Source organism: Pan paniscus, chromosome 19 (genome assembly GCF_029289425.2).
Source record: "Pan paniscus chromosome 19, NHGRI_mPanPan1-v2.0_pri, whole genome shotgun sequence".
Lineage (NCBI taxonomy): Eukaryota > Metazoa > Chordata > Mammalia > Primates > Hominidae > Pan > Pan paniscus.
The window spans coordinates 26,713,831-26,738,208 of NC_073268.2; the positions used below are offsets into that span (position 1 = coordinate 26,713,831).

At 42.8% G+C, this 24,378-nt stretch overlaps 1 protein-coding gene across 1 annotated transcript in view; it reads left to right on the forward strand.

Annotated features, from left to right (window-relative positions):
- LOC117976498 (puromycin-sensitive aminopeptidase-like protein) overlaps positions 1–24,378 on the forward strand; it is an 85,882-nt gene that overhangs the window by 23,438 nt on the left and 38,066 nt on the right. The window contains 1 exon segment of the mRNA XM_055101783.2: positions 15,961–16,038. Coding sequence (XP_054957758.2) covers positions 15,961–16,038 — 78 coding nt within the window.

Consider the following 24,378-nt stretch of genomic DNA (forward strand, 5'->3'; position numbering starts at 1 on the left):
TTTAATATTTTCAGACTGTAGTTGACTCTAGGCAGTTGAAACTGTGGAAAGTGAAACTGCAGATAAGGGGGACTTGTCAGGTCTGCATTTCTTCCTGTGCTCTATCCTATTAACTTTATGGGTAACAAAATTATTTCGTATTTGAGATTATTTTGTTACCAGCTTTAACTTGTATTTTACTTCCCTTTGAGGACTACCATCAAGATACTTACTAATTGTAAAGATTCTTTACAGTATTTTAAATATTAAGAAAATGGAGAGCATAAAAAACTGCTGTAAATTATGTAGTTTTTGCATTAAATGTAGAGAAAACACTGATTGCATAATGTTAGTAACATTGTAGTGTATGCTGTTCTTTTTTTTTTTTTTTTTTTTTTTGAGATGGAGTTTCGCTCTTATCGCCCAGGCTGGAGTGCAATGGCATGATTTCGACTCGCCGTAACCTCAGCCTCCCGGGTTCAAGTGATTCTCCTGCCTCAGCCTCCTGAGTAGCTGGGATTACAGGCATGCACCACCACAGCTGGCTAATTTTGTATTTTTAGTAGAGATGGAGTTTATCCATGTTGGTCAGGCTGGTCTCGAACCTCCGACCACAGGTGATCCGCCTGCCTCAGCCTCCCGCAGTGCTGGGATTACAGGCACAAGCCGCCGCGCCCGGCCACGTATGCTGTTCTTAAGTGTGAAGCTGGAAGAGTTAGTTGTTCTCCAAATCAATGCTTCCTTCCTTTTTTTCAAGGCATTAGTAGAAACTGATGTTTTCCTGGTACATAAGGAAGAGGAGGCTCACAACTGGAGGGTATCAGAGATCTTTCATTGCTCTAGGCCTACCAGGCTGGTCCAAGGGCCAAGGGAATTATTATCTTGATAAACCTGTAATCCATGTTTGGATCTGCCACAGTTAGGGAAGCTCTGCTATAGTTTCAAGTTAATAGAATTAGAAGGGAAGTTAGGTAGTAGTCAGGGCTCGTTTTATTTATTTGTGCCTTCTGTTTTACTTTTTTTTTTTTTGAAATGGAGTCTTGTGCTGGCGTGACCTCGGCTCACTACAACCTCTGCCTCCCGGGTTCAAGCAATTCTCTTGCCTCTGCCTCCCAAGTAGCTGGGACTACAGACGCAGGCCACCACGCCCAGCTAATTTTTGTATTTTTAGTAGAGATGGGGTTTCCCACGTTGGCCAGGCTGGTCTCGAACTCCTGACCTTGTGATCCACCTGCCATGGTCTCCCAAAGTGCTGGGATTACAGGCATGAGCCACCGCACCCAGCCTGTTTTACTTTTTTCTTGATCCCAGATCTTTTTCAGTTTTCTTGCTTTTTTTCTCAAAGAACTAACCATTTCAGTTAACTATTATTTCCTTATTAACTTCTGCTTCCTTTGGGTTTACTTTGCAAGGTTTTTTTTTTATTTTTGAGACGGAGTCTCACTCTGTCACGCAGGCTGGAGTGCAGTGGCGTGATCTTGGCTCACTGCAATCCCTGCCTTCTGGTTTCAAGTGATTCTTATGCCTCAGCCTCCTGATAGCTAGGATTAAAGGCATGTGCCACCACACCCAGCTAATTTTTGTATTTTTAGTAGAGGCGGAGTTTTACCATGTTAGTCAGGCTGGTCTCAAACTCCTGACCTCAAGTGATCGGTTCGCCTTGGCCTCCCAAAGTGCTGGGATTACAGGTGTGAGCCACCGCTACCGTGCCCGGTCTACTTTGCAGATTTAAAAAAACTTCTTTAGGCTGGTCCCAGTGCAGTGGTGTTTATAACTCATCAATCATAGACAGTTACAGATTTCTTTATTCCTTCTTCACTCCCACTGCTTCACTTGACTACCCTTAAAAAAAAACAAAAAACAAACAGAAGTCTTGAGATGGATGTTTGGCTTATTACTTTTCAGTCCTTCTTTCTAGTATATTCATTTAAATATAAATTTTAATCCTAAAAATGTACTGCTTTTAGCTGCAGCCCACACTTTTTTTGGTTTGTTTGTTTTGGGGGAAATTCTCCAGGCAGTAGTTATGGCTGTTGTTGCTTGCTGCTGCTTCTTTCCTATTTTTGTTGATAGCTTTGTGAGAGTACCTGTAATGTTGACATACTATAAAGGGTACATCTTAAAATATGTAATTTGATAAGTTTTCTCATGAATGTAACCAGGTAATGAGCATATTCATCACCCTAGAACATTTCCTCATGCCCCTTTATAATCCTTTTCTCCCCTTTTCCTTGCTCCTTCCCCAGGCAATTATGATTTGATTCTGTGTTTTTGTTTTTTTTTTTGTACAGAGTCTCTGTCACCCAGGCTGGGGTACAGTGGCTCTATCTCAAGTTACTGCTACCTCCACCTCCCGGCTTAAAGCAATTCTTGTGCCTCAGCCTCCCGAGTAGCTGGGACTTCAGGTGTACGCCACCACACCTGGCTCATTTTTGTGGGTTTTTATTTGTATTAATTAATTAATTTTTATTTATTTATTTATTTAGAGATGGAGTCTCGCTCTGCTGCCCAGGCTGGGGTGTAGTGGTGTGATCTCGGCTCACTGCAACCTCTGCCTCCCAGGTTCAAGCAGTTCTCCTGCCTCAGCCTCCCAAATAGCTGGGATTACAGGCTTGTGCCACCATTCCTGGCTAATTTTTTCTATTTTTAGTAGAGATGGGGTTTCACCATGTTGGCCAGGCTGGTCTTGAGCTCCTGACCTCAAGTGATCCAGGTGCCTCAGCCTCCAAAGTGCTGGGATTACAGGCATGCGCCACCACACCTGGCCCACCCCCCACTTTTTTTTGAGACGGAGTCTCGCTCTGTCACCCATGCTGGAGTGCAGTGGCTAGATCTCGGCTCACTGCAGTCTTTGCCTCCTGGGTTCAAGTGATTCTCCTGTTCAGCCTCCCAAGTAGCTGGGATTACATGCGCCTGCCACCACGCCTGGCTAATTTTTGTGTTTTTGTAGAGACGGGGTTTCACCATGTTGGCCAGGCTGGTCTTGAACTCCTGTCCTCAGGTGATCTGCCTGCTTTGGCCTCCCGAAGTGCTGGGATTATAGGCGTGAGCCACCGTGCCCAGCCTCTTTTTTTGTTAAGATAGGGTCTTGCGGTTGGGTGTGGTGGCTGACGCTTGTAATCCCAGCACTTTGGGAGGCCGAGGTGGGTGGATCACAAGGTCAGGAGATCGAGACCATCCTGGCTAACATGGTGAAACCCTGTCTCTACTAAAAATACAAAAAATTAGCCGGGCGTGGTGGCGCATGCCTGTAGTCCCCCCTACCTCAGAGGCTGAGGCAGGAGAATTGCTTGAACCCGGGAGGTGGACGGAGGTTGCAGTGAACCGAGATTGCGCCATTGCATTCCAGCCTGGACAACAGAGCGAGACTCCATCTCAAAAAAGAGGAAAAAAAAAAAAAGATAGGGTCTTGCTGTGTCACCCAGGCCAGAGTGCAGTGACAGGATCGCAGCTTACTGCAACCTCAAACTCCTGGACTCAAGTGATCTTCCCACCTCAGCCTCCTGAGTAGCTGGAACTACAGATATAGGCTACCACGGTGCCTGGCTAATTTTTTTTAGTAGAGATGGGGTCTTGCTTTGTTGCCTAGGCTGGTCTCGAACTCCTAGCTTCAAGGGATTCTCTCACCTCAGCCTCCCAAAGTGTTGGGATTACAGGCATGAGACACCGTGCCTGGCCTGTTTTTTCTTATGACATATTTTTGTTCTAGAATTAATTTTTCCAAATTTGCTTGTTTTCTTTGTTTTGCTTGGTTTTGGTTTTTTTTTTTGGAGTTTTGTTTGTTTGTTTTTTTAAAGTAACTTCGCGTTACTTGCCAAATTTTTCAGGATTGGGATTTTATATTTTTGAACATAGTAAGCAGGTATATGAATAGTTTGCTAGTATCTAGGGGAGCTTTATTTTGTTCCCCGTTGGTTACTAATACTTAAGGTTCATCTTTTTCCAATGTCTGGGCTTCAGATATTCAGAAGTTTAGTCACATTCCACTTGTGGACTGCTTTTCTTCTTGTTCATCTTTCCTGGTAGGATATCACTTTTTTGGTTTCAAGCCCAAAGGAGGGGGTCATTTACTCAAGCCTCTTGTCTTGTCTCTTCTAATAGAGATAGAGTCTCACTGTGCTACCTAGATAGACTATGTTACTTGAACTCCTGGGCTTAAGCAGTCCTTCCACCTCGCCTCCCAAAATGCTGGGATTACAGACACAGTGCCCACCCAGCCACAAAGCCCCCATTGTTGATGGGCCCTGGATTTCCACTTTTGTCCCTGGGGCCTATAGCCTCAGCTTCCAAATCTGCTACATCTCTGCTAGATCAGCAAATGACCCCAGAGCAAAAGTGGCCTAGAATGCAAAGCTTCCTCTTTATGGAATTTCATCCTCTTCTTCATCTTGATCACTTTATCTTGTTCTATGATTCTTTTAAGGAGAGGTTTTCCCTTCCTTCCAGCTTTTTTAGTTTTGTGGGTGTCAAGTAGGAGAGAGATAATTAGTTTGAATTATATACTCCTCTATTACCCAAATATAAAGTCCTTTAAAAAAAAAAAGATAAACTGAGGCCTAGACAAATTAAGTAACCGTGTAAGACCACATAATCAATGGAAATCCTGGTCCAGAATCCTGAGTGATTTTAATGAAATAGTTCACAGTCATTTATTAAGAGCAGGGGCACCCTAGAAGGAATTTTTTGATTCTGTTGAACCAGATTTATATTTGGCACATGCTCATTCTTTTTAGACTTTTTAGATAGCCTAATAGGATAGGACCATCACTATGTTATATAAATATGAAATCCATTTGAAAATATGGGACCTGTCAGTGTAGGTACTGCTTGAACTGTAACTATGCATATATCTGATTGGCTTTTATGCCCTACGGTGAGAAGGAGGTCACCTTGAAGCTTTGCAAAGTAAGTTCTTGGTTCCATTTTTCACTTGAATCCCCCTTGGATATCCTCCAGAATGATGTGTTTTCTTTCCCATTGCAACATTATTTTCAGCTTTGTGGAGAAACAAAGTATGTTCCAAGTAGCAGGTAGTCACTGTAGGCCTTCTTTGAACTGTGAACTTTATTTTTTTGCACCTGAACTGCTTTCTAAAACCACATAAACAATATGATAGGGAAGTTGCTATCTGAATAAAAAAACAAAACAAAACCTCACAATGTGTTTGATCTAGTACTGAGCTACACTGGTATATGTGGGCTATATAGAATTATGTGGTTTAGATTACTTGTTTAAGTATAGCAGTGGCTTGGAGGAAAATACATTCTGAGTTTCAAATGGATAATTTGTAAAGGAAAATTTGAAGTACAGTTGACTTGGCACTTCTGATATTGAAATTTTAGACGATTTTATTTCTGTATCTCAATGTAATGCCTAGGCAGAATCCACTAGATGCTTGTATAGATGGTATAAGGAATAATGATTTCGGCTATTTTAAAAATTTTCAATCTTTTTTTAATGTTGCCTCTTGAAATACCATCTTGTACTTCTCATTTTCCCTATACCTCCTTTTATGTGATTAAGTTTTATTATGTATAGACATAAAGGGGGCCTGGCACAGTGGCTCATGCCTGCAATCCCAGCATTTTGGGAGGCCAAGGCACAAGGATTGCTTGAGCCCAGGAGTTCAAGACAAGCCTACGCAATGCAGTGAGACCCTGTCTCAAACAAAAAAAAAAAAAAAAAGGTTTGGGGGGGGTGCTATGATATTATGATACATATGTTGGTTTTCGTCCACAGTTTCTGTCATAGAACACCCATAGTCCCTGTTATTTCCTAAGTGACTAAAACAATACACATATATTTTATTGAAATATTTGGCCTTTTATTCTTGGTTTTTGAAGTGGCTTCAGTACAGCTTCAGATCAATAAAAGTGAAAGATGGTCTTTTGTAATAACGTTGGGGCACTTTAAACCTCAGAAGCAGGCTTCAGAAAACAGAATCTCTCTCTGACCTTTTCTTGCCTTGCTTTTACCTGCTCCTTTTTCTCCCCAAGCAGGCAATAGAAACTAAAAATATACTCTGATCATCCCCCAACATTCTGTCTTGGAGCTGACAGCAAAGAAATTATCTGACCTACCTTGTCTGATTGGAGGTCATAAGACCCCCATTTCAGAAGGCATCCTGCCCTGTACTTGGGAGGAAAGAAGTTGCACAGAGAGGCCAAGAAGACTCTGAACAGAGAGGCCTTGCTAGGTTTCCCCACTCAGTCTGTTAGCATTAGGTCCTACTTTTGTCCAATCATATTTCTACACGGTTGTCCATGCTTCAGTCGTGACGGTCCAGTGAAGTCCTGGACCGGGTACAGAGAGCTTCCAGATAGCTGAACACGTGGAGGGTCCTGGAGGGTGGTGCACCCAGGGAGGGTATGAGAGCTCTGCACCCCTTCCCACATGCCTTGTTCTGTGCACCTCTTCATCTGCATTCTTTGTGCTGTTCTTTATAATAAACCAGTACATGTGTTTTCCTGAGTTCTGGGCACAGCTTTAGCAAATTAATCAAACCTAAGAAGGGGGTCATGGGAACACTGACTTGAAGCTGGTTGGCCAGAAGTTCTGGATGAGGCCTGGCCTTACAACTAGTGTCTGAAGTGGGGGCAGTCTTGTGAGACTGAGCCCTCTCTCAGCCTGTGGGATCTAATGCTGTCTCCAGGTAGCTAGCATGAGAATTGAATTGGATTAGAAGGTGCTCAGCTGGTGGTATCTTCTGCAGAACTGATTGCTTCTTGTTGGTGGGGAGAAATCCCCACACATTTGGTCACAGAAGTCTACTGTGTTGATGATTGTGGTGTAAGAGCAGAGGAAAAGCAATTTGATTTTTCTCCACAAGGGGAAGAAAATGTTTCATGATTCAACTAATGATTTACCTTTCATTGTAAGGTTATCATGCTCAAGTATTAATGTAGGAAGGCTTTTTTGATGCAGAGTGTGTGTGTGTGTGTATATATATGTGTGTGTTTGTAGAGGGCTAACATTAAAAAGGGAAATGTAATAAGAAGAAATGGTGTTCTAAACTTAAAACCCATTTCATTTGCTAAATCGTCCTAGTGAAATACCAACTTTAGTTAATTTAAAAAAAAGTTTAGTTAATTGTAAAAAAAAAAAAACTCTTCATTATATTTTAAAAACCATTTGTGTTTCCTTTTTCTGTAATTTATTCATATTTGTCCATTTTTAATTGCAGTGTTATTCTTATTCTTGTTATTGATTTTTTAAAACGGGGTCTTTATATTTGAGTGAAATTAACCTTCCATCATGAGTTGGAGCATTTTTTCCCCAATATATACTTCTCTTTTGATTTTGCTTATGGTCATTTTATAATGCCATTTTTTTTTTGTTGTTTGTTTGTTTTTTTTTTTTGAGACGGAGTCTCGCTCTCTCAGCCAGGCTGGAGTGCAGTGGCGTGATCTCAGCTCACTGCAACCTCCACCTCCCCGTTTCAAGCGATTCTCCTGCCTCAGCCTCCCGAGTAGCTGGGATTACAGGCGTGCACCACCACGCCTGGCTAATTTTTGTATTTTTAGTAGTAATGGAGTTTCACCATGTTGGACAGGCTGGTCTCAGACTCCTGACCTCAGGTGATCTGCCCATCTTGACCTCCCAAAGTCCTGGGATTACAGGCATGAGCCACCATGCCCAGCCTGGTCATGGTTTTATACATGCTATGTTTATAATCAAATTTTACTTCTATTTAATAGATGACTAACACACTTACACATAGATGCTTATACCCAAATATGTATGTTTATAGATTTTAAAATGCTAATTATATTTAAAAGGCCTAATAAGTAGTTTCAGCAAAAGCTGTTATATATATGTATATAATGGACCAATTGCAGTTGGATGAATAAAGAACTGTAAGGTGTGTTATGATCTAGAAAAGTGTTTCTTTTTTTTTTTTTGAGATGGAGTCTTGCTCTGTTGCCCATGCTGGAGTGCAGTGGCACGATCTCGGCTCACTGCAAGCTCCGCCTCCCGAGTTCACGCCATTTTCCTGCCTCAGCCTCCTGGGTAGCTGGGACTACAGGCACGTGCCACCACACCCAGCTAATTTTTTGTATTTTTAGTAGAGACGGGGTTTCACCATGTTGGCCAGGATGGTCTCGATCTCTTGACCTCGTGATCCGCCCTCCTTGGCCTCCAGAAGTGCTGGTATTACAGGCGTGAGCCACTGCTCCCGGCCCTGAAAAGTGTTTCTTGACAATAACTAGGAACTGTGCTGTGTGTTTTATATAAGAGTATATTATATAATTTTTTTTTTCTTTGAGATGGAGTCTCACTCTGTTGCCCAGACTGAGTGCAGTGGTGCAATCTCAGCTCACTGCAGCCTCTACCTCCCAGGTTCAAGTGATTCTCCTGCCTCAGCCTCCCAAGTAGTTGGGATTACAGGCGCACGCCACCATGCCCTGCTAATTTTTGTATGTTTAGTTTTACCATGTTGGCCAGGCTGGACTCAAACTCCTGACCTCAAGTGATCCTCCCACCTCGGTCTCCCAAAGTGCTGGGATTACAGGTGTGAGCCACCGTGCCTGGCCCCCAATCTTTAATTAAGAAGCAGGTGCCAGGCACAATGGTATACTCCTATAATCTCAGCTACTCAGGAGGCTGAGGTGGGAGGACTGCCAGTGCTTGAGCCCAGGAGTTTGAGACCAGCCTGGACAACATAGTGAGACCCTTATCTCAATTTTAAAAAGAAAGAATTAGGTAATGATATGATTTTAATTTTATAGGTGTGGAAACGGAGGCTTAGAGAATTGAATAATCATATATACCTTATAAGATTCTCTCATACTCCATTTTTAAAAGTTTTCGATCAAGTTTAAGTTGTATTGATACACGATATATAGTGAAGTGTCTATGTACAATGCTTAAGTTACATATATATACATTTCCAATTATGAATATATTGCAAACTGTATTAGTGAATGAATTATTCATTTATCATATCAGTATTATATATTACTATAATATATAAATATACTAATTATATATTAGTATTAATGTAAACATTAATTTAGAAATACTTTTTTCTCCAGTGAAGCCTCCTCAGACTTCTCATATGCATCTTCAGTATTTATGGGTTTCTACCCTTTAAACAATCTAACAGTTCCAGAGCAAATATTATCTTCTAAGAGGTTTGAGATAGATCCTTATTTGAATCAGTATATTATGTTGTGACTGGAAATTTTATCCCTAGCCATGTCTCTATTCACATAACATTAGTAAATGTAATTTTTCATTAATATATTTCATATGAGTAGCATTAATGATCTCCATGACGTAATTACTTAGTCTGTTGCTTTTGAAGTGATTCATTCATTCTACAGATACTTACTGAACACACACTATGTGCCAGAAACTGCTAGCATTGGAAGTAGAGCTGTGAACAAAATCAAGCATCAACATTTCTGATATTTGAGAAGATAGGCAACAAGCAAATATGTGATGTAAAGTAGTGATAAGTGCTGTAAAATCACAAGAGGGTATAGAATGAGGATTGTTCTTCAAGTTGATAGAACAGATCTTTAAAGAAGTGATTTGAGGCTGGGCGTGGTGGCTTACACCTGTAATCCCAACACTTTGGGAGGCCGAGGCGGGTGGATCATGAGGTCAAGAGACTGAGACCATCCTGGCCAACGTGCTGAAACTCCGTCTCTACTAAAAATACAAAAATTAGCCAGGCGTGGTGGTGCGTGCCTGTAGTCCCAGCTACTCGGGAGGCTGAGGCAGAAGTGCTTGAACCCGGGAGGCGGAGGTTGCAGTGAGCCAAGATCATGCCACTGCATGCCAGCCTGGGCGACAGAGCAAGACTCCATCTCAAAAAAAAAAAAAAAAAGATTCGAGGCTTCGTGTGGTGGTTCATGCCTGTAATCCCTGCACTTTGGGAGGCTGAGGCAGGAGGATCGCTTGAGCTCGGGAGTTTGAGGCCAGCCTGGGCAACATGGTGAAACCCCATGTCTATAAAAAATACAAAAATTAGTCAGGTGTGGTGGTGGGCGCCTGTAGTCCCAGCTATTTGGGAGGCTGAGGTGGGAGGAACACTTGAACCTGAGAGGTCAAGGTTGCAGTGAGCCAAGATGGCAGCACTGTACTCCAGGTTGGGCAACAGAGTGAGACCCTGTCTCAAAAAAAAAAAAAAAAGTGATTTGAGTAGAGGCCTGAATGACATAAAGTGTTTAGATATCTGGAGAAAGACTTTGCAAGCAGATGCAGAAACCCTGGGATTGGAAAATGCTTAGTCTGAATAGTAAAAGAGGCACCACCAGCATGACTTCTAGTTATTGTGCTACACCCTGCACATTTTTTTTTTCTTTTTCGAGACAGGGTCTCACTCTGTCACCTAGATGGGAGTGCAGTGGCATGTTCATGGCTCACTCCAGCTTCAACCTCCTAGGCCTCAGCAGTGCTCTTGCCTCAGCCTTTGGAGTAGCTGGGACCACAGGTTTGTGTCACCACGTATGACTAATTTTTTTTTATTTTTCCTGTGTTGCCCAGGTTGGTTTTGAACTCCTGGGTTCAGGTGATCCTCCTGCCTTGGCCTCCCAAAGTGCTGGGATTCCAGGCAAGAGCCACCATGCCTGGCCCTGGGCAACATTTTTATTGTCAGTCATTTAATAGCCTAGTCTAATGGATGTGTAGTGATATGTCATTGTGATTTTAATTTGCCTTTCCTTAATGGCTAATGATGCTGAACACTTTTTTATGTGCTTTTTTTTTTTTTTTGCCATTTATAAATTTTCCTTTGTGAAGTTTAAGTCTTGCCATTTTTAAATTGGGTTGTTTACCTTTTTATTCAACAGCTGTAGGTTTTTTTTTTTTTTTTTTTGGATACAGAGTCTCACTCTGTCTCCAGGCTGTAGTGCAGTGGCACATCTCGGCTCACTGCAACCTCCGTTCCCAGGTTCAAGTGATTCTCCTGCCTCAGCCTCCCAAGTAGCTGAGATAACAGGCATGCACCACCACGCATGGTCCACCCACCTCGGCCTCCCAAAGTGCTGGGATTACAGGCGTGAGCCACTGCGCCCAGCCCAGAAAGGAACATTCTTAAGCATTGAAGTGATTCTTGTCAAATTTGATTTCTATTCAAATTTAGGAGCTGGGCCAGGCACGGTGGCTCAGCCCTGTAATCCCAGCACTTCGGGAGGCTGAGGTGGGTAGATTGCCTGAATCCAGGAGTTTGAGACCAGGCTGGACAACATGGGGAAACCCCTGTCTCTACTAAAAATACAAAAGATTAGATGGGCCTAGTGGCACCTCACGCCTGTAGTCCCCAGCTACCCCGGAGGCTGAGGTGGGAGAATCTCCCGAACCTGATGGGAAAGGTAGCAGTGAGTTGAGATAGTGCCGCTGTACTCCAGCCTGGGCAACAAAGTGAGACCCTGTCTCAAAAAACAAAACAAAACCAAACAAATTTAGGAGCTAGCTTGTGATTGTAGAAATAATTTTGGCAATAGAAGTGAGGGAACTGAGTTGTAGTCTAACTAGTTAACATGTGACAAACCATTAACTTTATATGTCTCATTTTCTTCATCTGTAAAATGAGGAAGATTTGATTAGAGGATTTATTAAAGTTCTTTTAAAATCTGAAATTACAGTTTCTTAATTGGTTTTGTAGAGATTTTGGCTTTATAAAAATATGTGAACCATAGTGACAGTAGAAACATTTGAAATCCTATATTTGGGTGATTCATAAAAGAAAGGAAGAATTATGGGCATCTTGCCTGTAAAATGTTATGTAATCTGAATCATTGTTACCCACAGCATCCTGTGACTGATAAAGGTACTCATGCCCACCTCTCCTCGCTTGTCTTTCTGTAGTACTTTCCTTTCTCCCTGCCTCAATAATAGCTTTATTGATGTATAATTCACATACCATACATGTCATCTATTAATATTTAAAGCATACAATTCAGCGGTTTTTAGTCTATTTACAGAGTTGTACAGCCATCATCACAATCAATTTTAGAACACTTTCTGAACTCCAGAAAGAAAGTACCCTGCCTATTTCCCCTCTATCACCTAGCCCTAGGCAACTATGAATCTACTTTCAGCCTCCATAGATTGCCCTGTTATGGACAAATATGTGGCTGGTTTCTTAGGATAATGTTTTCAAGGTTATTTACGTTGTAGCATGTGTCAGCTATTTCATTTCTTTTTGTTGTCAAATAACATTCAACTGTATGGATATACCACATTTTATCTATTCCATCAGTTGATGGACATTTGAGTTGTTTTCATTTTGGGATTATTATAAATAATGCTACTATGAACATTTGTTTTGTTTTTTTTTTTCTTTTTTATTGATCATTCTTGGGTGTTTCTCGCAGAGGGGGATTTGGCAGGGTCACAGGACAATAGTGGAGGGAAGGTCAGCAGATAAACAAGTGAACAAAGTTCTCTGGTTTTCCTAGGCAGAGGACCCTGCGGCCTTCCGCAGTGTTTGTGTCCCTGGGTACTTGAGATTAAGGAGTGGTGATGACTCTTAACGAACATGCTGCCTTCAAGCATCTGTTTAACAAAGCACATCTTGCACCGCCCTTAATCCATTCAACCCTGAGTGGATACAGCACATGTTTCAGAGAGCACAGGGTTGGGGGTAAGGTCACAGATCAACAGGATCCCAAGGCAGAAGAATTTTTCTTAGTACAGAACAAAATGAAAAGTCTCCCACGTCTACCTCTTTCTACACAGACACGGCAACCATCCGATTTCTCAATCTTTTCCCCACCTTTCCCCCCTTTCTATTCCACAAAACCGCCATTGTCTTCATGGCCCGTTCTCAATGAGCTGTTGAGTACACCTCCCAGATGGGGTGGTGGCCGGGCAGAGGAGCTCCTCACTTCCCAGTAGGGGCGGCCGGGCAGAGGCGCCCCTCACCTCCCGGACGGGGCGGCTGGCCGGGCGGGGGGCTGACCCCCCCCACCTCCCTCCCGGACGGGGTGGCTGGCCGGGCGGGGGGCTGACCCCCCACCTCCCTCCCGGACAGGGCGGCTGGCCGGGCAGAGGGGCTCCTCACTTCCCAGTAGGGGCGGCCGGGCAGAGGCGCCCCTCACTTCCCCGACGGGGCGGCTGGCCCGGCGGGGGGCTGACCCCCCCACCTCCCTCCCGGAGGGGGCGGCTGGCCGGGCAGAGGGGCTCCTCACTTCCCGGTAGGGGCGGCCGGGCAGAGGCGCCCCTCACCTCCCGGACAGGGCGGCTGGCCGGGCGGGGGGCTGATCCCCCCCACCTCCCTCCCGGACGGGGCGGCTGGCCGGGCGGGGGGCTGACCCCCCCACCTCCCTCCCGGGCGGGGCGGCTGGCCGGGCGGGGGGCTGACCCCCCACCTCCCTCCCGGACGGGGCGGCTGGCCGGGCGGGGGGCTGACCCCCCCACCTCCCTCCTGGACGGGGCGGCTGGCCGGGCAGAGGGGCTCCTCACTTCCCAGTAGGGGCGGCCGGGCAAAGGCACCCCTCGCCTCCCGGACGGGGCGGCTGGCCAGGCGGGGGGCTGAGCCCCCCACCTCCCTCCTGGACGAGGCGGCTGGCCGGGCAGAGGGGCTCCTCACTTCCCGGTAGGGGCGGCCGGGCAGAGGTGCCCCTCACCTCCCGGACGGGGTGGCTGGCCGGGCGGGGGGCTGACCCCCCCACCTCCCTCCCAGACGAGGAGGGAGGACGCTCCTCACTTCTCAGACGGGGTGGCTGCCGGGCGGAGGGGCTCCTCACTTCTCAGACGGGGCGGTTACCAGGCAGAGGGTCTCCTCACTTCTCAGACAGGGCGGCCGGGCAGAGACACTCCTCACATCCCGGATGGGGCGGCAGGGCAGAGGTGCTCCCCACATCTCAGACGATGGGCGGCCGGGCAGAGACGCTCCTCACTTCCCAGATGTGATGGCGGCCGGGAAGAGGCGCTCCTCACTTCCTAGATGGGATGGCGGCCGGGCAGAGACGCTCCTCACTTTCCAGACTGGGCAGCCAGGCAGAGGGGCTCCTCACATCCCAGACGATGGGCGGTCAGGCGGAGACGCTCCTCACTTCCCAGACGGGGTGGCTGCCAGGCAGAGGCTGCAATCTCGGCACTTAGGGAGGCCAAGGCAGGCGGCTGGGAGGTGGTTGTAGCGAGCCGAGATCACGCCACTGCACTCCAGCCTGGGCGCCATTGAGCACTGAGTTAACGAGACTCCGTCTGCAATCCCGGCACCTCGGGAGGCCGAGGCTGGCAGATCACTCGCGGTTAGGAGCTGGAGACCAGCCCAGCCGACACATCGAAACCCCGTCTCCACCAAAAAAATACGAAAACCAGTCAGGCGTGGCGGCGCACGCCTGCAATCGCAGGCACTCGGCAGGCTGAGGCAGGAGAATCGGGCAGGGAGGTTGCAGTGAGCTGAGATGGCAGCAGTACCGTCCAGCTTCGGCTCAGCATCAGAGGGAGACCGTGGGGAGAGGGGAGAGGGGAGAGGGGAGAGGGGGGAGGGGGGAGGGGAGAGGGGGGAGGGGGGAGGGGAGAGGGAGCTCTATCTACCACACAGTCCTTCTCTGAATCTATGAACATTTGTATACAAACATTATGTGGACATGTGTTTTCATTTCTCTTGGATATATACTTAGGAATGGGATTGCTGTATCACATGATACCTCTGTATTTAACCTTTTGAGGAATTGCCAAACTGTTTTCCAAAAGTGGCTGCGCCATTTACATACCCACTAGCAATATATGCTCCAGTTTCTCTACATCCTACCTTATACTTTTTTTTTTTTTTTTTTTCTTTTTTTGAGACAGAGTCTCGCTCTGTCGCCCAGGCTGGAGTACAGTGGCACAATCTCGGCTCACTGCAACCTCCGCCTCCTGAGTTCAAGCAATTCTAAATTATCATGCCTCAGCCTCCCGCATAGCTGGGATTAGAGGCGTTTGCCACCATGCCTGGCTAAGTTTTGTATTTTTAGTAAAAATGGGGTTTCGCCATGTTGGCCAGGCTGTTCTCGAACTCTTGACCTCAGGTGATCCACACGCCTCGGCCTCCCAAAATGCTGGGATCATAGGTGTGAGCCACCATGTCCGGCCTGATTGGCCAGCTTTTCATTTGGAATGGGGATAGGACATAGTTGGAAGTTGGTGTCTTTGGTTATTTCCCTAACATGTCCAAGCATCCTAAAGTATCAGTCAAATAAGCAGTCTCTTCTCATTCCTGGCAGAGAGTAAGTCAAAGCCTTAATTCAATTTGCATACCTGTTTTCATGTAACAACAAATAATTTTTTTTTTTTTGAGACAGAGTTTCTCTGTTGTTGTTTAGGCTGGAGTGCAATGATGCGATCTTGGCTCACTGCAACCTCCGCCTCCCGGGTTCAAGCGATTCTCCTGCCTTAGCCTCCCAAGTAGCTGAGATTATAGGCATGCACCACCACAGCCGGCTAGTTTTGTATTTTTAGTAGAGACGGGGTTTCTCCGTGTTGGTCAGGCTGGTCTTGAACTCCTGACCCCAGGTGACCCGCCTGCCTCGGCCTCCCAAAGTGCTGGGATTACAGGCGTGAGCCACCACGCCTGGCCACAACAAAGAATTTTACCAGAAGTGGGTATGATTTATATCTTAGTTTGAATTGCTACTTACCTTTGGGGAACAGACCTTTCCTTGATGTATCTTTAACACTGAAATCTTGGCAAGTTGCCAAGTCTCAAATGTTCATGAGTAAGACTGCAATATCACAATACCATAGTCACACAGGAATCTGATAGAAAAGCATCACATTTATAAAGCTTTCTTTCCTGTACATTACTGACGTTTTGTGAATTTTAAAGAATTTGTAATTATTTTTAAGGAGCATATTTAATGTAGTTAATGTAACCTAGAATAGGCTCATTTGAAATGAAACTCTTGCTAATAGGAACTTAATTCACCAAATTAAGAATATTTAGTTTTTGTAGAGATTTTGCTCTTGAAAATGTTGCAGTCTTGATTTCGTCTTGTCAGTCCAGTCAGAATTGTGAAGTAATTTTTTTTCTCATTCCAGAAATACATGCTACAGGATTTAACTATCAGAATGAAGATGAAAAAGTCACCTTGTCTTTCCCTAGTACTCTGCAAACAGGTAAGAGACATAGCTTTTGTAAAATCTCGTGATGAATATAGTGACATCTGACTTCCTCCAGAGAAATTTATTGTATGCCATTTTTTCCCTCGTTTTTATTAGCAGATTAAGTATTAATCCTTTGAGGCGGAGTCTTACTCTATTGCCCAGGCTGGAGAGTAGTGGCGTGATCTTGGCTCACTACAACCTCCACCTTCCAGGTTCGAGCGATTCTCCTGCCTCGGCCTCCCGAGTAGCTGGGATTACAGGTGCCTACCACCACACCGGCTAATTTTTTTGTATTTTTAGTAGAGACAAGGTTTCGCCATGTTGGCCAGGCTGGTCTTGAACTCCTGATCTCAAGTGATCTGCCCGCCCTGGCCTCCCAAAGTGGTAGGATTACAGGCAGGAGCCACCGCGCCCAGCTGTATTAAGAGCTTTTTAAAGAGGTTTGTTGCAACTTTTGGGCCACCAGCATTTCCTTCTGTGGAAGTTGGGCTACGAAAAGCAGGGTTTCCACCTCCTGTCACTCTATATTCTTTTTAAACAAACAAGCCAAGAAAAACAGGACAAAAACTAAAGATCATTCTATCCTAGAATGTAATGTATTGTTTTCCAGTTTTACCTTTTTAAAAATACCTTTACCTAGGCCGGGCATGGTGGCTCACACCTGCAATCCTAGCGCTTTGGGAGGCCAAGGCGGGCTGATCACTTGAAGCCAGGAGTTAGGGACCAGCCTGGCCAACATGGCAAAACCCCATCTCTACCAAAAAATACAAAAATTACCCAGTGTGGTGGCTCATCCCTATAATCCCAGCTACTCAGAAGGCTGAGGCAAGAAAATCGCCGGAAGCCAGGAAGTGGAGGTTGCAGTGAACCGAGATCGTGCCACTGCACTCCAGCCTGGGTGATAGAGTGGGACTCTGTCTAAAACAAACGAACAAAATACCTTTACCTAGCTCCATCTTCTATTAATTGAATCCAAATCCCTGAAGTGAATGGTCACAGGTGATTTTGATATACAACCAGAGATCAAATAGGTATTGTGTTATTGAGGGCACAGAAAGAAAGATACGTTGATATGTTACTATTGTTAGGTATAAAAGCACAAAGAAATAGACTTTCTGAGCTTAGTATATGTGGAAGAAATTATATACCAATCAATTGGTGAAGTACTAAGACTTTGATGAATGAACAAATGAAAAGGAACAGATAATTCAAAAGGAAGAAAATGTAAATGACTAATAAACATGTGAAAAGATATTGAGCCTCCTAGTAATGAGAAATTTTTGCTTCTCATGTGAGCTGAAATTTTAAAAATTCCCAATGATATGGCTGCCTTGATATCGCTGGGGGGAGTATAAATCCATGTAATTTTTTTGAAAAGCATTCTGGCAGTATATCAAGAGCCTAAATATGTTCATGTCCTTTGACCCAGCAATTCTGCTAATAGGAATATATCCCAAGGAAAAGTCATAAATACAGAAAATACTTTATGCCCAGAAGTGTCTGAGATATTACTTATGGTAGTAAAAAATTATAATTAATATATTTGTTCAACACTAAGGAAATGATCAAGCCAGGAATGATATATCTATATAGTGAAATATACTTAGCAATTAAAAGTGAGGTTTGTGAATTCTTAACCCTGTAAAGTGCTTATTATAATGTAAAATTGAAAAGAAGAATATAAAATTACATATTTAAGGTGGTGAATCATGTCTCTAAATGGCACAAATAAAATGATAATTATGTCTGGGTGTTGACATAATTGGTGATTTTTATTCTTATTTACATCTTTTGTCTGATTTTCACAATTTTCCTACTGAGAATCTATTTAATTAATATAAAATTATTTTTAGAAAAAATTTAAATTGGAGACATTTAGTCTTTTATTTCAGTGCTCTTGGAGGCCCTTTATGTGTAATTATTATAAAAATAAATGGGCCGGGCGTGGTGGCTCACGCCTGTAATCCCAGCACTTTGGGAGGCCGAGGCGGGCGGATCACGAGGTCAGGAGATCGAGACCATCCTGACTAACACGGTGAAACCCTGTCTCTACTAAAAATACAAAAAATTAGCTGGGAATGGTGGCAGGTGCCTGTAGTCCCAGCTACTCGGGAGGCTGAGGCAGGAGAATGGCGTGAACCCGGGAGGTGGAGCTTGCAGTGAGCCGAGATCGCACCACTGCACTCCAGCCTGGGCGGCAGAGTGAGACTCCGTCCCAAAAAACAAAACAAAACAAAACAAAAAATGCTTTGCCATGAACATGTATTAAAAGCTATTGAAGAATATAATTTGAAAAGGAAGGAGATTCTTTCGCTGATTTCTTCTACTTCCATTGTCTGGTGAATCTGTCTAGAAATATTCCTATGTATATATAAACTTATGTATATAATTTAACCCACAAATAGGATCACAAATCTCAGTGGCTTATAACCACTGAGATTTCTTTCTTTTTTACACATGGGCCATGAGGACTGCTGATCATATGCAGCCATATCACCAACTCTACTGGCTCCACTTGGCTCCCAACTGTCTTTCCAGGACTAGTAGTCAGCGAGCAGCCACTCTCTGTATCATGCATGGCAGAGGGCAGAGGCTCAGGGATGGGGAGAAAGCTAGACCACAAAGACACATTTAAAACTTCTGCATGGCCAGGCGTGGTGACTCACACCTGTAATCCCAGCATTTTTGGAGGCTGAGGCAGGAGGATTGCTTGAGCCCAGGAGTTCGAGACCAGCCTAGGCAATGTAGTGAGACCCTGTCTCTATAAAAAATAAAATAAAAAATAAAATTTCTGTATGATGGTGGTATACTTGATGTCTACTCACATTTCATTGACAAAAGCAAGTAGCATGACCAAGCCCAAAGTCACTGGGGTAGCATTTAACAGACATTTGCGAAAAGTTTCTAATGAAAGATAGGGCAAAAAGCAAAATTATAAGTATAATAGAAATAAAGGAAGTTGGAAAAAGCAAAGACAAATCTAAAGAAAGTTAAAAAAAAAAAAAAAACCCCAAAGCTAATTACTATCCTTAGAGAGTTAAGAGAAAGCATTGCGTGCATTAAACAAGGACAGGACAGAATGCCATCAGATAGGAAGAATTACAGCAGGAAAACTTGGAAATTATGATAGGTATAAAAAACCCAGTAAAAGTGTTAAAGATGAAGTTGAGGAAACTTCTAAGCAGTAGAAAAAACAGATAGAAAACAGAAAAATAGATTTGAGAACCAGTCCAGCAGAACCAACATCCATCTAGTAAAACAGAAAGCAGAGAAAATGGGAAGAGGATTTTTTTTTTTTTTTTTTTTTTTTTTTGAGACGGAGTCTCGCTCTGTCGCCCAGGCTGGAGTGCAGTGGCGCGATCTCGGCTCACTGCAAGCTCCGCCTCCTGGGTTCACGCCATTCTCCTGCCTCAGCCTCCCGAGTAGCTGGGACTACAGGCGCCCGCTACCACGCCCGGCTAATTTTTTGTATTTTTAGTAGAGACGGGGTTTCACCGTGTTAGCCAGGATGGTCTCGATCTCCTGACCTCGTGATCCGCCCGCCTCGGCCTCCCAAAGTGCTGGGATTACAGGCGTGAGCCACCGCGCCCGGCCGGGAAGAGGATTTTTTAATTTTCATTTTTGCAACAGAATCTTGCTCTGTCACCCAGGCTGGAGTGCAGTGGTGCAATCTCGGCTCACCACAGCCTCCACCTCGTGGGTTCCAGTGATTCTCCTGCCTCAGCCTCCTGGGTAGCTGAGATTACAGGCACACACCACCACGCCCAGCTGATTTTTGTATTTTTAGTAGAGTTGGGGTTTCACCATGTTGGCCAGGCTGGTCTCGAACTCCGGACCTTAGGTGATCTGCCCACTTCGGCCTCTCAAAGTGCTAGGATTACAGGCGTGTGCCACTGTGCCCGGCCAGAAGAGAAACTCAAAAAGACAGGAACATTTCCTTGAACTGATAGAGCAGGAGCCTTCAGTTTGCAAAGGTACACCATTGAGAGAGACTAGCTTAAAAAATGTAAAAATTGCCACACTGACTGAAATTTTAGAACTTTTGCGATAAAGTAAAACTCCCAGAAAGTTCCTGTCTGGGATAGGGGGCAATAGGAGGGAAGGCAGGTAGCATACTACCTTTAAAATTTAGGAATCAGAATAGTCCTAGACTTACCATTAGGAACAGTGGAAACTTAGACTCTAATGAAGCTGTTCATTCAAAATACAAAGTGAATCTGATTTTCAACCTGAGATTGCATGCTTAGCCCAACTTTGAATTTCGGAGTAAAAATATTTTCAGATTTGCAAGGTCATAGAAAATTTGATTCTTTGTAAAAGATATTGGAGTGGGGGATGGATTAGCTAAAGCATGACTTTCTACAGTGAAGAGAAAATGTCTAAAGTCGAAAAATGAAGAAATAGGCCGTGGTCGTGGCTCATGCCTGTAATCCCAACACTTTGGGAGGCTGAGGTGGGAGGATTGCTTGCCCAGGAATTGAAGGCTGCAGTGAACCATGATTGTACCACTGCCCTCGAGCCTGGGCGACAGAGCAAGACTGTCTCAAAGAAAGGAAAAGAAAAAATAGCTGTGTAAGCAAGACATTTAGAAGTCACAGAGTTTGAAATTGATTGCTTCTAGGGGGGGCAGGGTGTGGGGAGTAGGGCCTAGTGTTGAGCAGGGCCTGGAGCTTACGTATTTTAAACTATGAACTATTACTTTGATAGAAATTTAAAAAATTTTAGAGTTTTAAATCTGTATCATTACAGACTATATATATTCTGTGTTTACACTGTGAAAAAATTAGAAGTCAATAGAAAAAGAGAAATGAAAAAATCCCTTTTTATATATTTGGAAAAATTATATCTCTGAATAATTGAGTCAAAGAAGACTTGTTATGGAAATTAGAAAATATTTAGAACTGAATAATGAAATTACCACATATGAAACATTAGGGATAAACGTGTTTCATATGCAGATAAAATATGAGGATATTTAGTTAAGAAGAAAGACTGAAAATTAATTAGCTAAGCATTAAACTCATAAAAACAAAAGGTAACTTGGAGAAAGTAGAAGAAAGTTTTAAGAGCAGAAACAAATGAAATAAGTGAAGTGAGGGGCAGAAATATTAAAAAACTGATATTTAAAAATAGTCCCAAAAGATATATAAACCTAGCCAGTATAGAAAATAAAAGCGTAGATTGAATTGTTGTTCAGCATTAGGAAATATGGTAACCATTTTTCATTAAATTTAAAAAGTTAAACATTCTATATTTATCAAAAGGAATCAGTTTATTTGCTAGAATTCACCAGGGAAGAGTAGACAGAAACTTCTAACATGATAGAAGATATGTATTACACACATACACACACACACACACGACATAATCTGTGCCAAGTACTGTTTTAAGTGCCTCAAAAATATTAATTTATTTAGTCCTTTCAGCAACCTTTTGAGGTAGATTTGTTTTGTGACAAAGTCTCTCTGTCACCCAGGCTGGAGTATAGTGGTGCAGTCACGGCTCACTGCAGCCTCAAACTCTCCTGGGTTTAAGTGATTCTCCCACTTCAGCCTCCCATGTAGCTAGGACTGCCTACACATGACACTGCATCTGGTTAATTGCTAAATTTTTTTGTAGAGACAGGGTCTCGTTATGTTGCCTAGGCTGGTCTCAAATGCCTGGCCTCAGGTGATCCTCCTACCTCAGAGAGAGGATCTTGCCATCCTCCCAAATGTTGAGATTACAGGCATGAGCCACTACGCCAGCCAGATTCTGTTACTTCTATTTTGTAGATAAACTAAGGCAGAAAAATGATTTCAATAACTTAAATAATTTGTCCAAGGTAACATAGCTAGTAAGTAACATAGCTGGGATTTAAACCCAAGCAGTTTAACTCAAAAGTCTGCACTTTTAACCACCACATTGTGCTGTCTTTATTTTTCAAATTAAATATTTCAAAAACATAGTACATTTACATAATTTGAAATTCAAATGCTATGCAATGAAATTTTGTTTGCCGGTCTACCCTGTCTTCTTTCTCAGCTCCATTCCTCAACAGAATGAAATGAAATTTTCCTTTCAAAACTATACCCTGCTTTTGTAAGCATTTATATATATACTTTTGAAGAACACAGAAATCACCATGCCATACATAATGTTCTGCACCTTTCTTCTTTTCCCCTTAACTGTAAATATTGGAGGCCATTTATTACTAGTATATAAGAGATGTATCATTCTTGATAAGGTCTGTTTACAGCAGACATGCTAAATGGTGAAGCAATTTCAAATAATAACAAACAAGTTAGAGAAGGTTATGACCATTAGTATAGTATGATTTAACATAATTTTTGATATTTTTGGCCAATATAACGATTTTGAGCTAATATAACAACTGATATAAATATTAGAACAGAAAAATTATCTTGCAGGTGTGACAATATTGAATTATTATTATCATTATTATTATTATTTTTTTTTGAGATGGAGTCTCGCTCTGTCGTCCAGGCTGGAGTGCAGTGGCGCGATCTCAGCTCACTGCAAGCTCTGCCTCCTGGGTTCATGCCATTCTCCTGTCTCAGCCTCCCGAGTAGCTGGGACTACAGGTGCCCGCCACCACGCCCGGCTAATTTTGTTTTTGTATTTTTAGTAGAGATGGGGTTTCACTGTGTTAGCCAGGATGGTCTGGATCTCCTGACCTCGTGATCCGCCCGCCTCGGCCTCCCAAAGTGCTGGAATTACAGGTGTGAGCCATCACACCCAGCCGACAATATTGAATTATTGAATATCTGTTTGAAATCATTGGCTTTCACATTTTCCCAAGGTTTGCTTTAAGAATGAAGTTAATCTTTTTCAAGACAGATTGCACAAGTGATCTATCTGATAATGAAGCAAATACTGAGCTTATCTTAGGAGGACATTAATAACCTTTGTGTTTAGCCTCATCAAATTTAACAGTAATGCAAGCTATTATACAGCTAAGTAAAACCTACTTTTCTGAAATTGGCACCATTCTGGGATAGTGATTAAATTACCATAATTATTGTAAGTTCTAACAACCTTAGAATTAGTGGCTGAGGGTCCTGAGGGTGGCATTTATATGGAGAAACACTGGTAGTTGTCAGCATTTTGAAGAGTCAAAAACAAGATAATAAAAAGTGGTGACACATGGCGAAACCCTGTTTCTACTAAAAACAAAAATTAGTCAGGCCTGGTGGCGCACGCCTGTAGTTCCAGCTACTCAGGGGGCTGAGGCAGGAGAATTGCTTGAACCCGGGAGCCGAAGGTTGCAGTGAGCCGAGATTGCACCACTGCACTTTAGCCTGGGTGACAGACTGAGACTCCATTTTCCAAAGAAAAAAAGAGGTGGTGACACAAAGGCAACGATCTTTATTCCCTTTTTGTATAAATTAATCTCTTTATTTTTATAGCATTTAGTAGGCTCATTAAATTTCTTATTATTAAAGTATTTCAAGGTTTACTCCAGGTTTTACAATTGTTATACTCTCCTAAGCTTTAAACATTTAAGGTTTTTGATGGAAGTCCCAGTTTTTCAGTTGTTTACTTTATAAATGAGCTTGATGTATGTTTCAAAAGGTTTACAACCCCAAACATAAATATTTCATACATTGGATATGAAATAAGGTATCTAATTTGAGGAAGTGGTGTAAATTATGTGTGTTGATAGGTATAAAATTAGACAATTTGGCAATCCGTTCATTAATATGGTGTAAATTTGATAAATGAAATTTATTAAAAAGTCATTTTTTCTCCTACTTGCCCTAAAATTCTACTATATGAATAGTAAGTAAATACTTTGTAATTGGTATCATATAATGTGACACTAATTAAACTTATTAATGATTTTTAAATACTTTAACTTGTGTTTTGTTTGAATTTCAGGTAATAACTCTTTCCAATACTTTGTATTTTGTTTAGTATGCCACTTTTTGGAAGTGGTCACTGTCAATATCTTGTTATGGTTTGATGGCCTTGGAGATTTAAAACCGAGTAAAAGTGTAAGCAGTCTTTCTTATTTAGTTATGAGTTTTAAAACCACTTTTGTTCCAACTAGGAAAAAATCCAAGTAGATTTACCATGAAATATGAATTATATTTAAAAAACATCTTAACAGTTGACTGACTTAGTGAAACAGACTGGGCAGTTCCACTTATGGAATTGTAACATAAAATTCCATCATATAGTTTCCATTAAAGGTAGTAGGTTTTTATAATCTGTTAGACGTTCTTTGCAAACTTTATTAATGTGAATACATTTGCTTTTTTAAAAAAATTAAGTGAATTTCTAAAGAAAATAGAAATTAAAATTTTTAAATTTAAATTTTGCTTTATAGTTTAATTTTTAGTATCATTT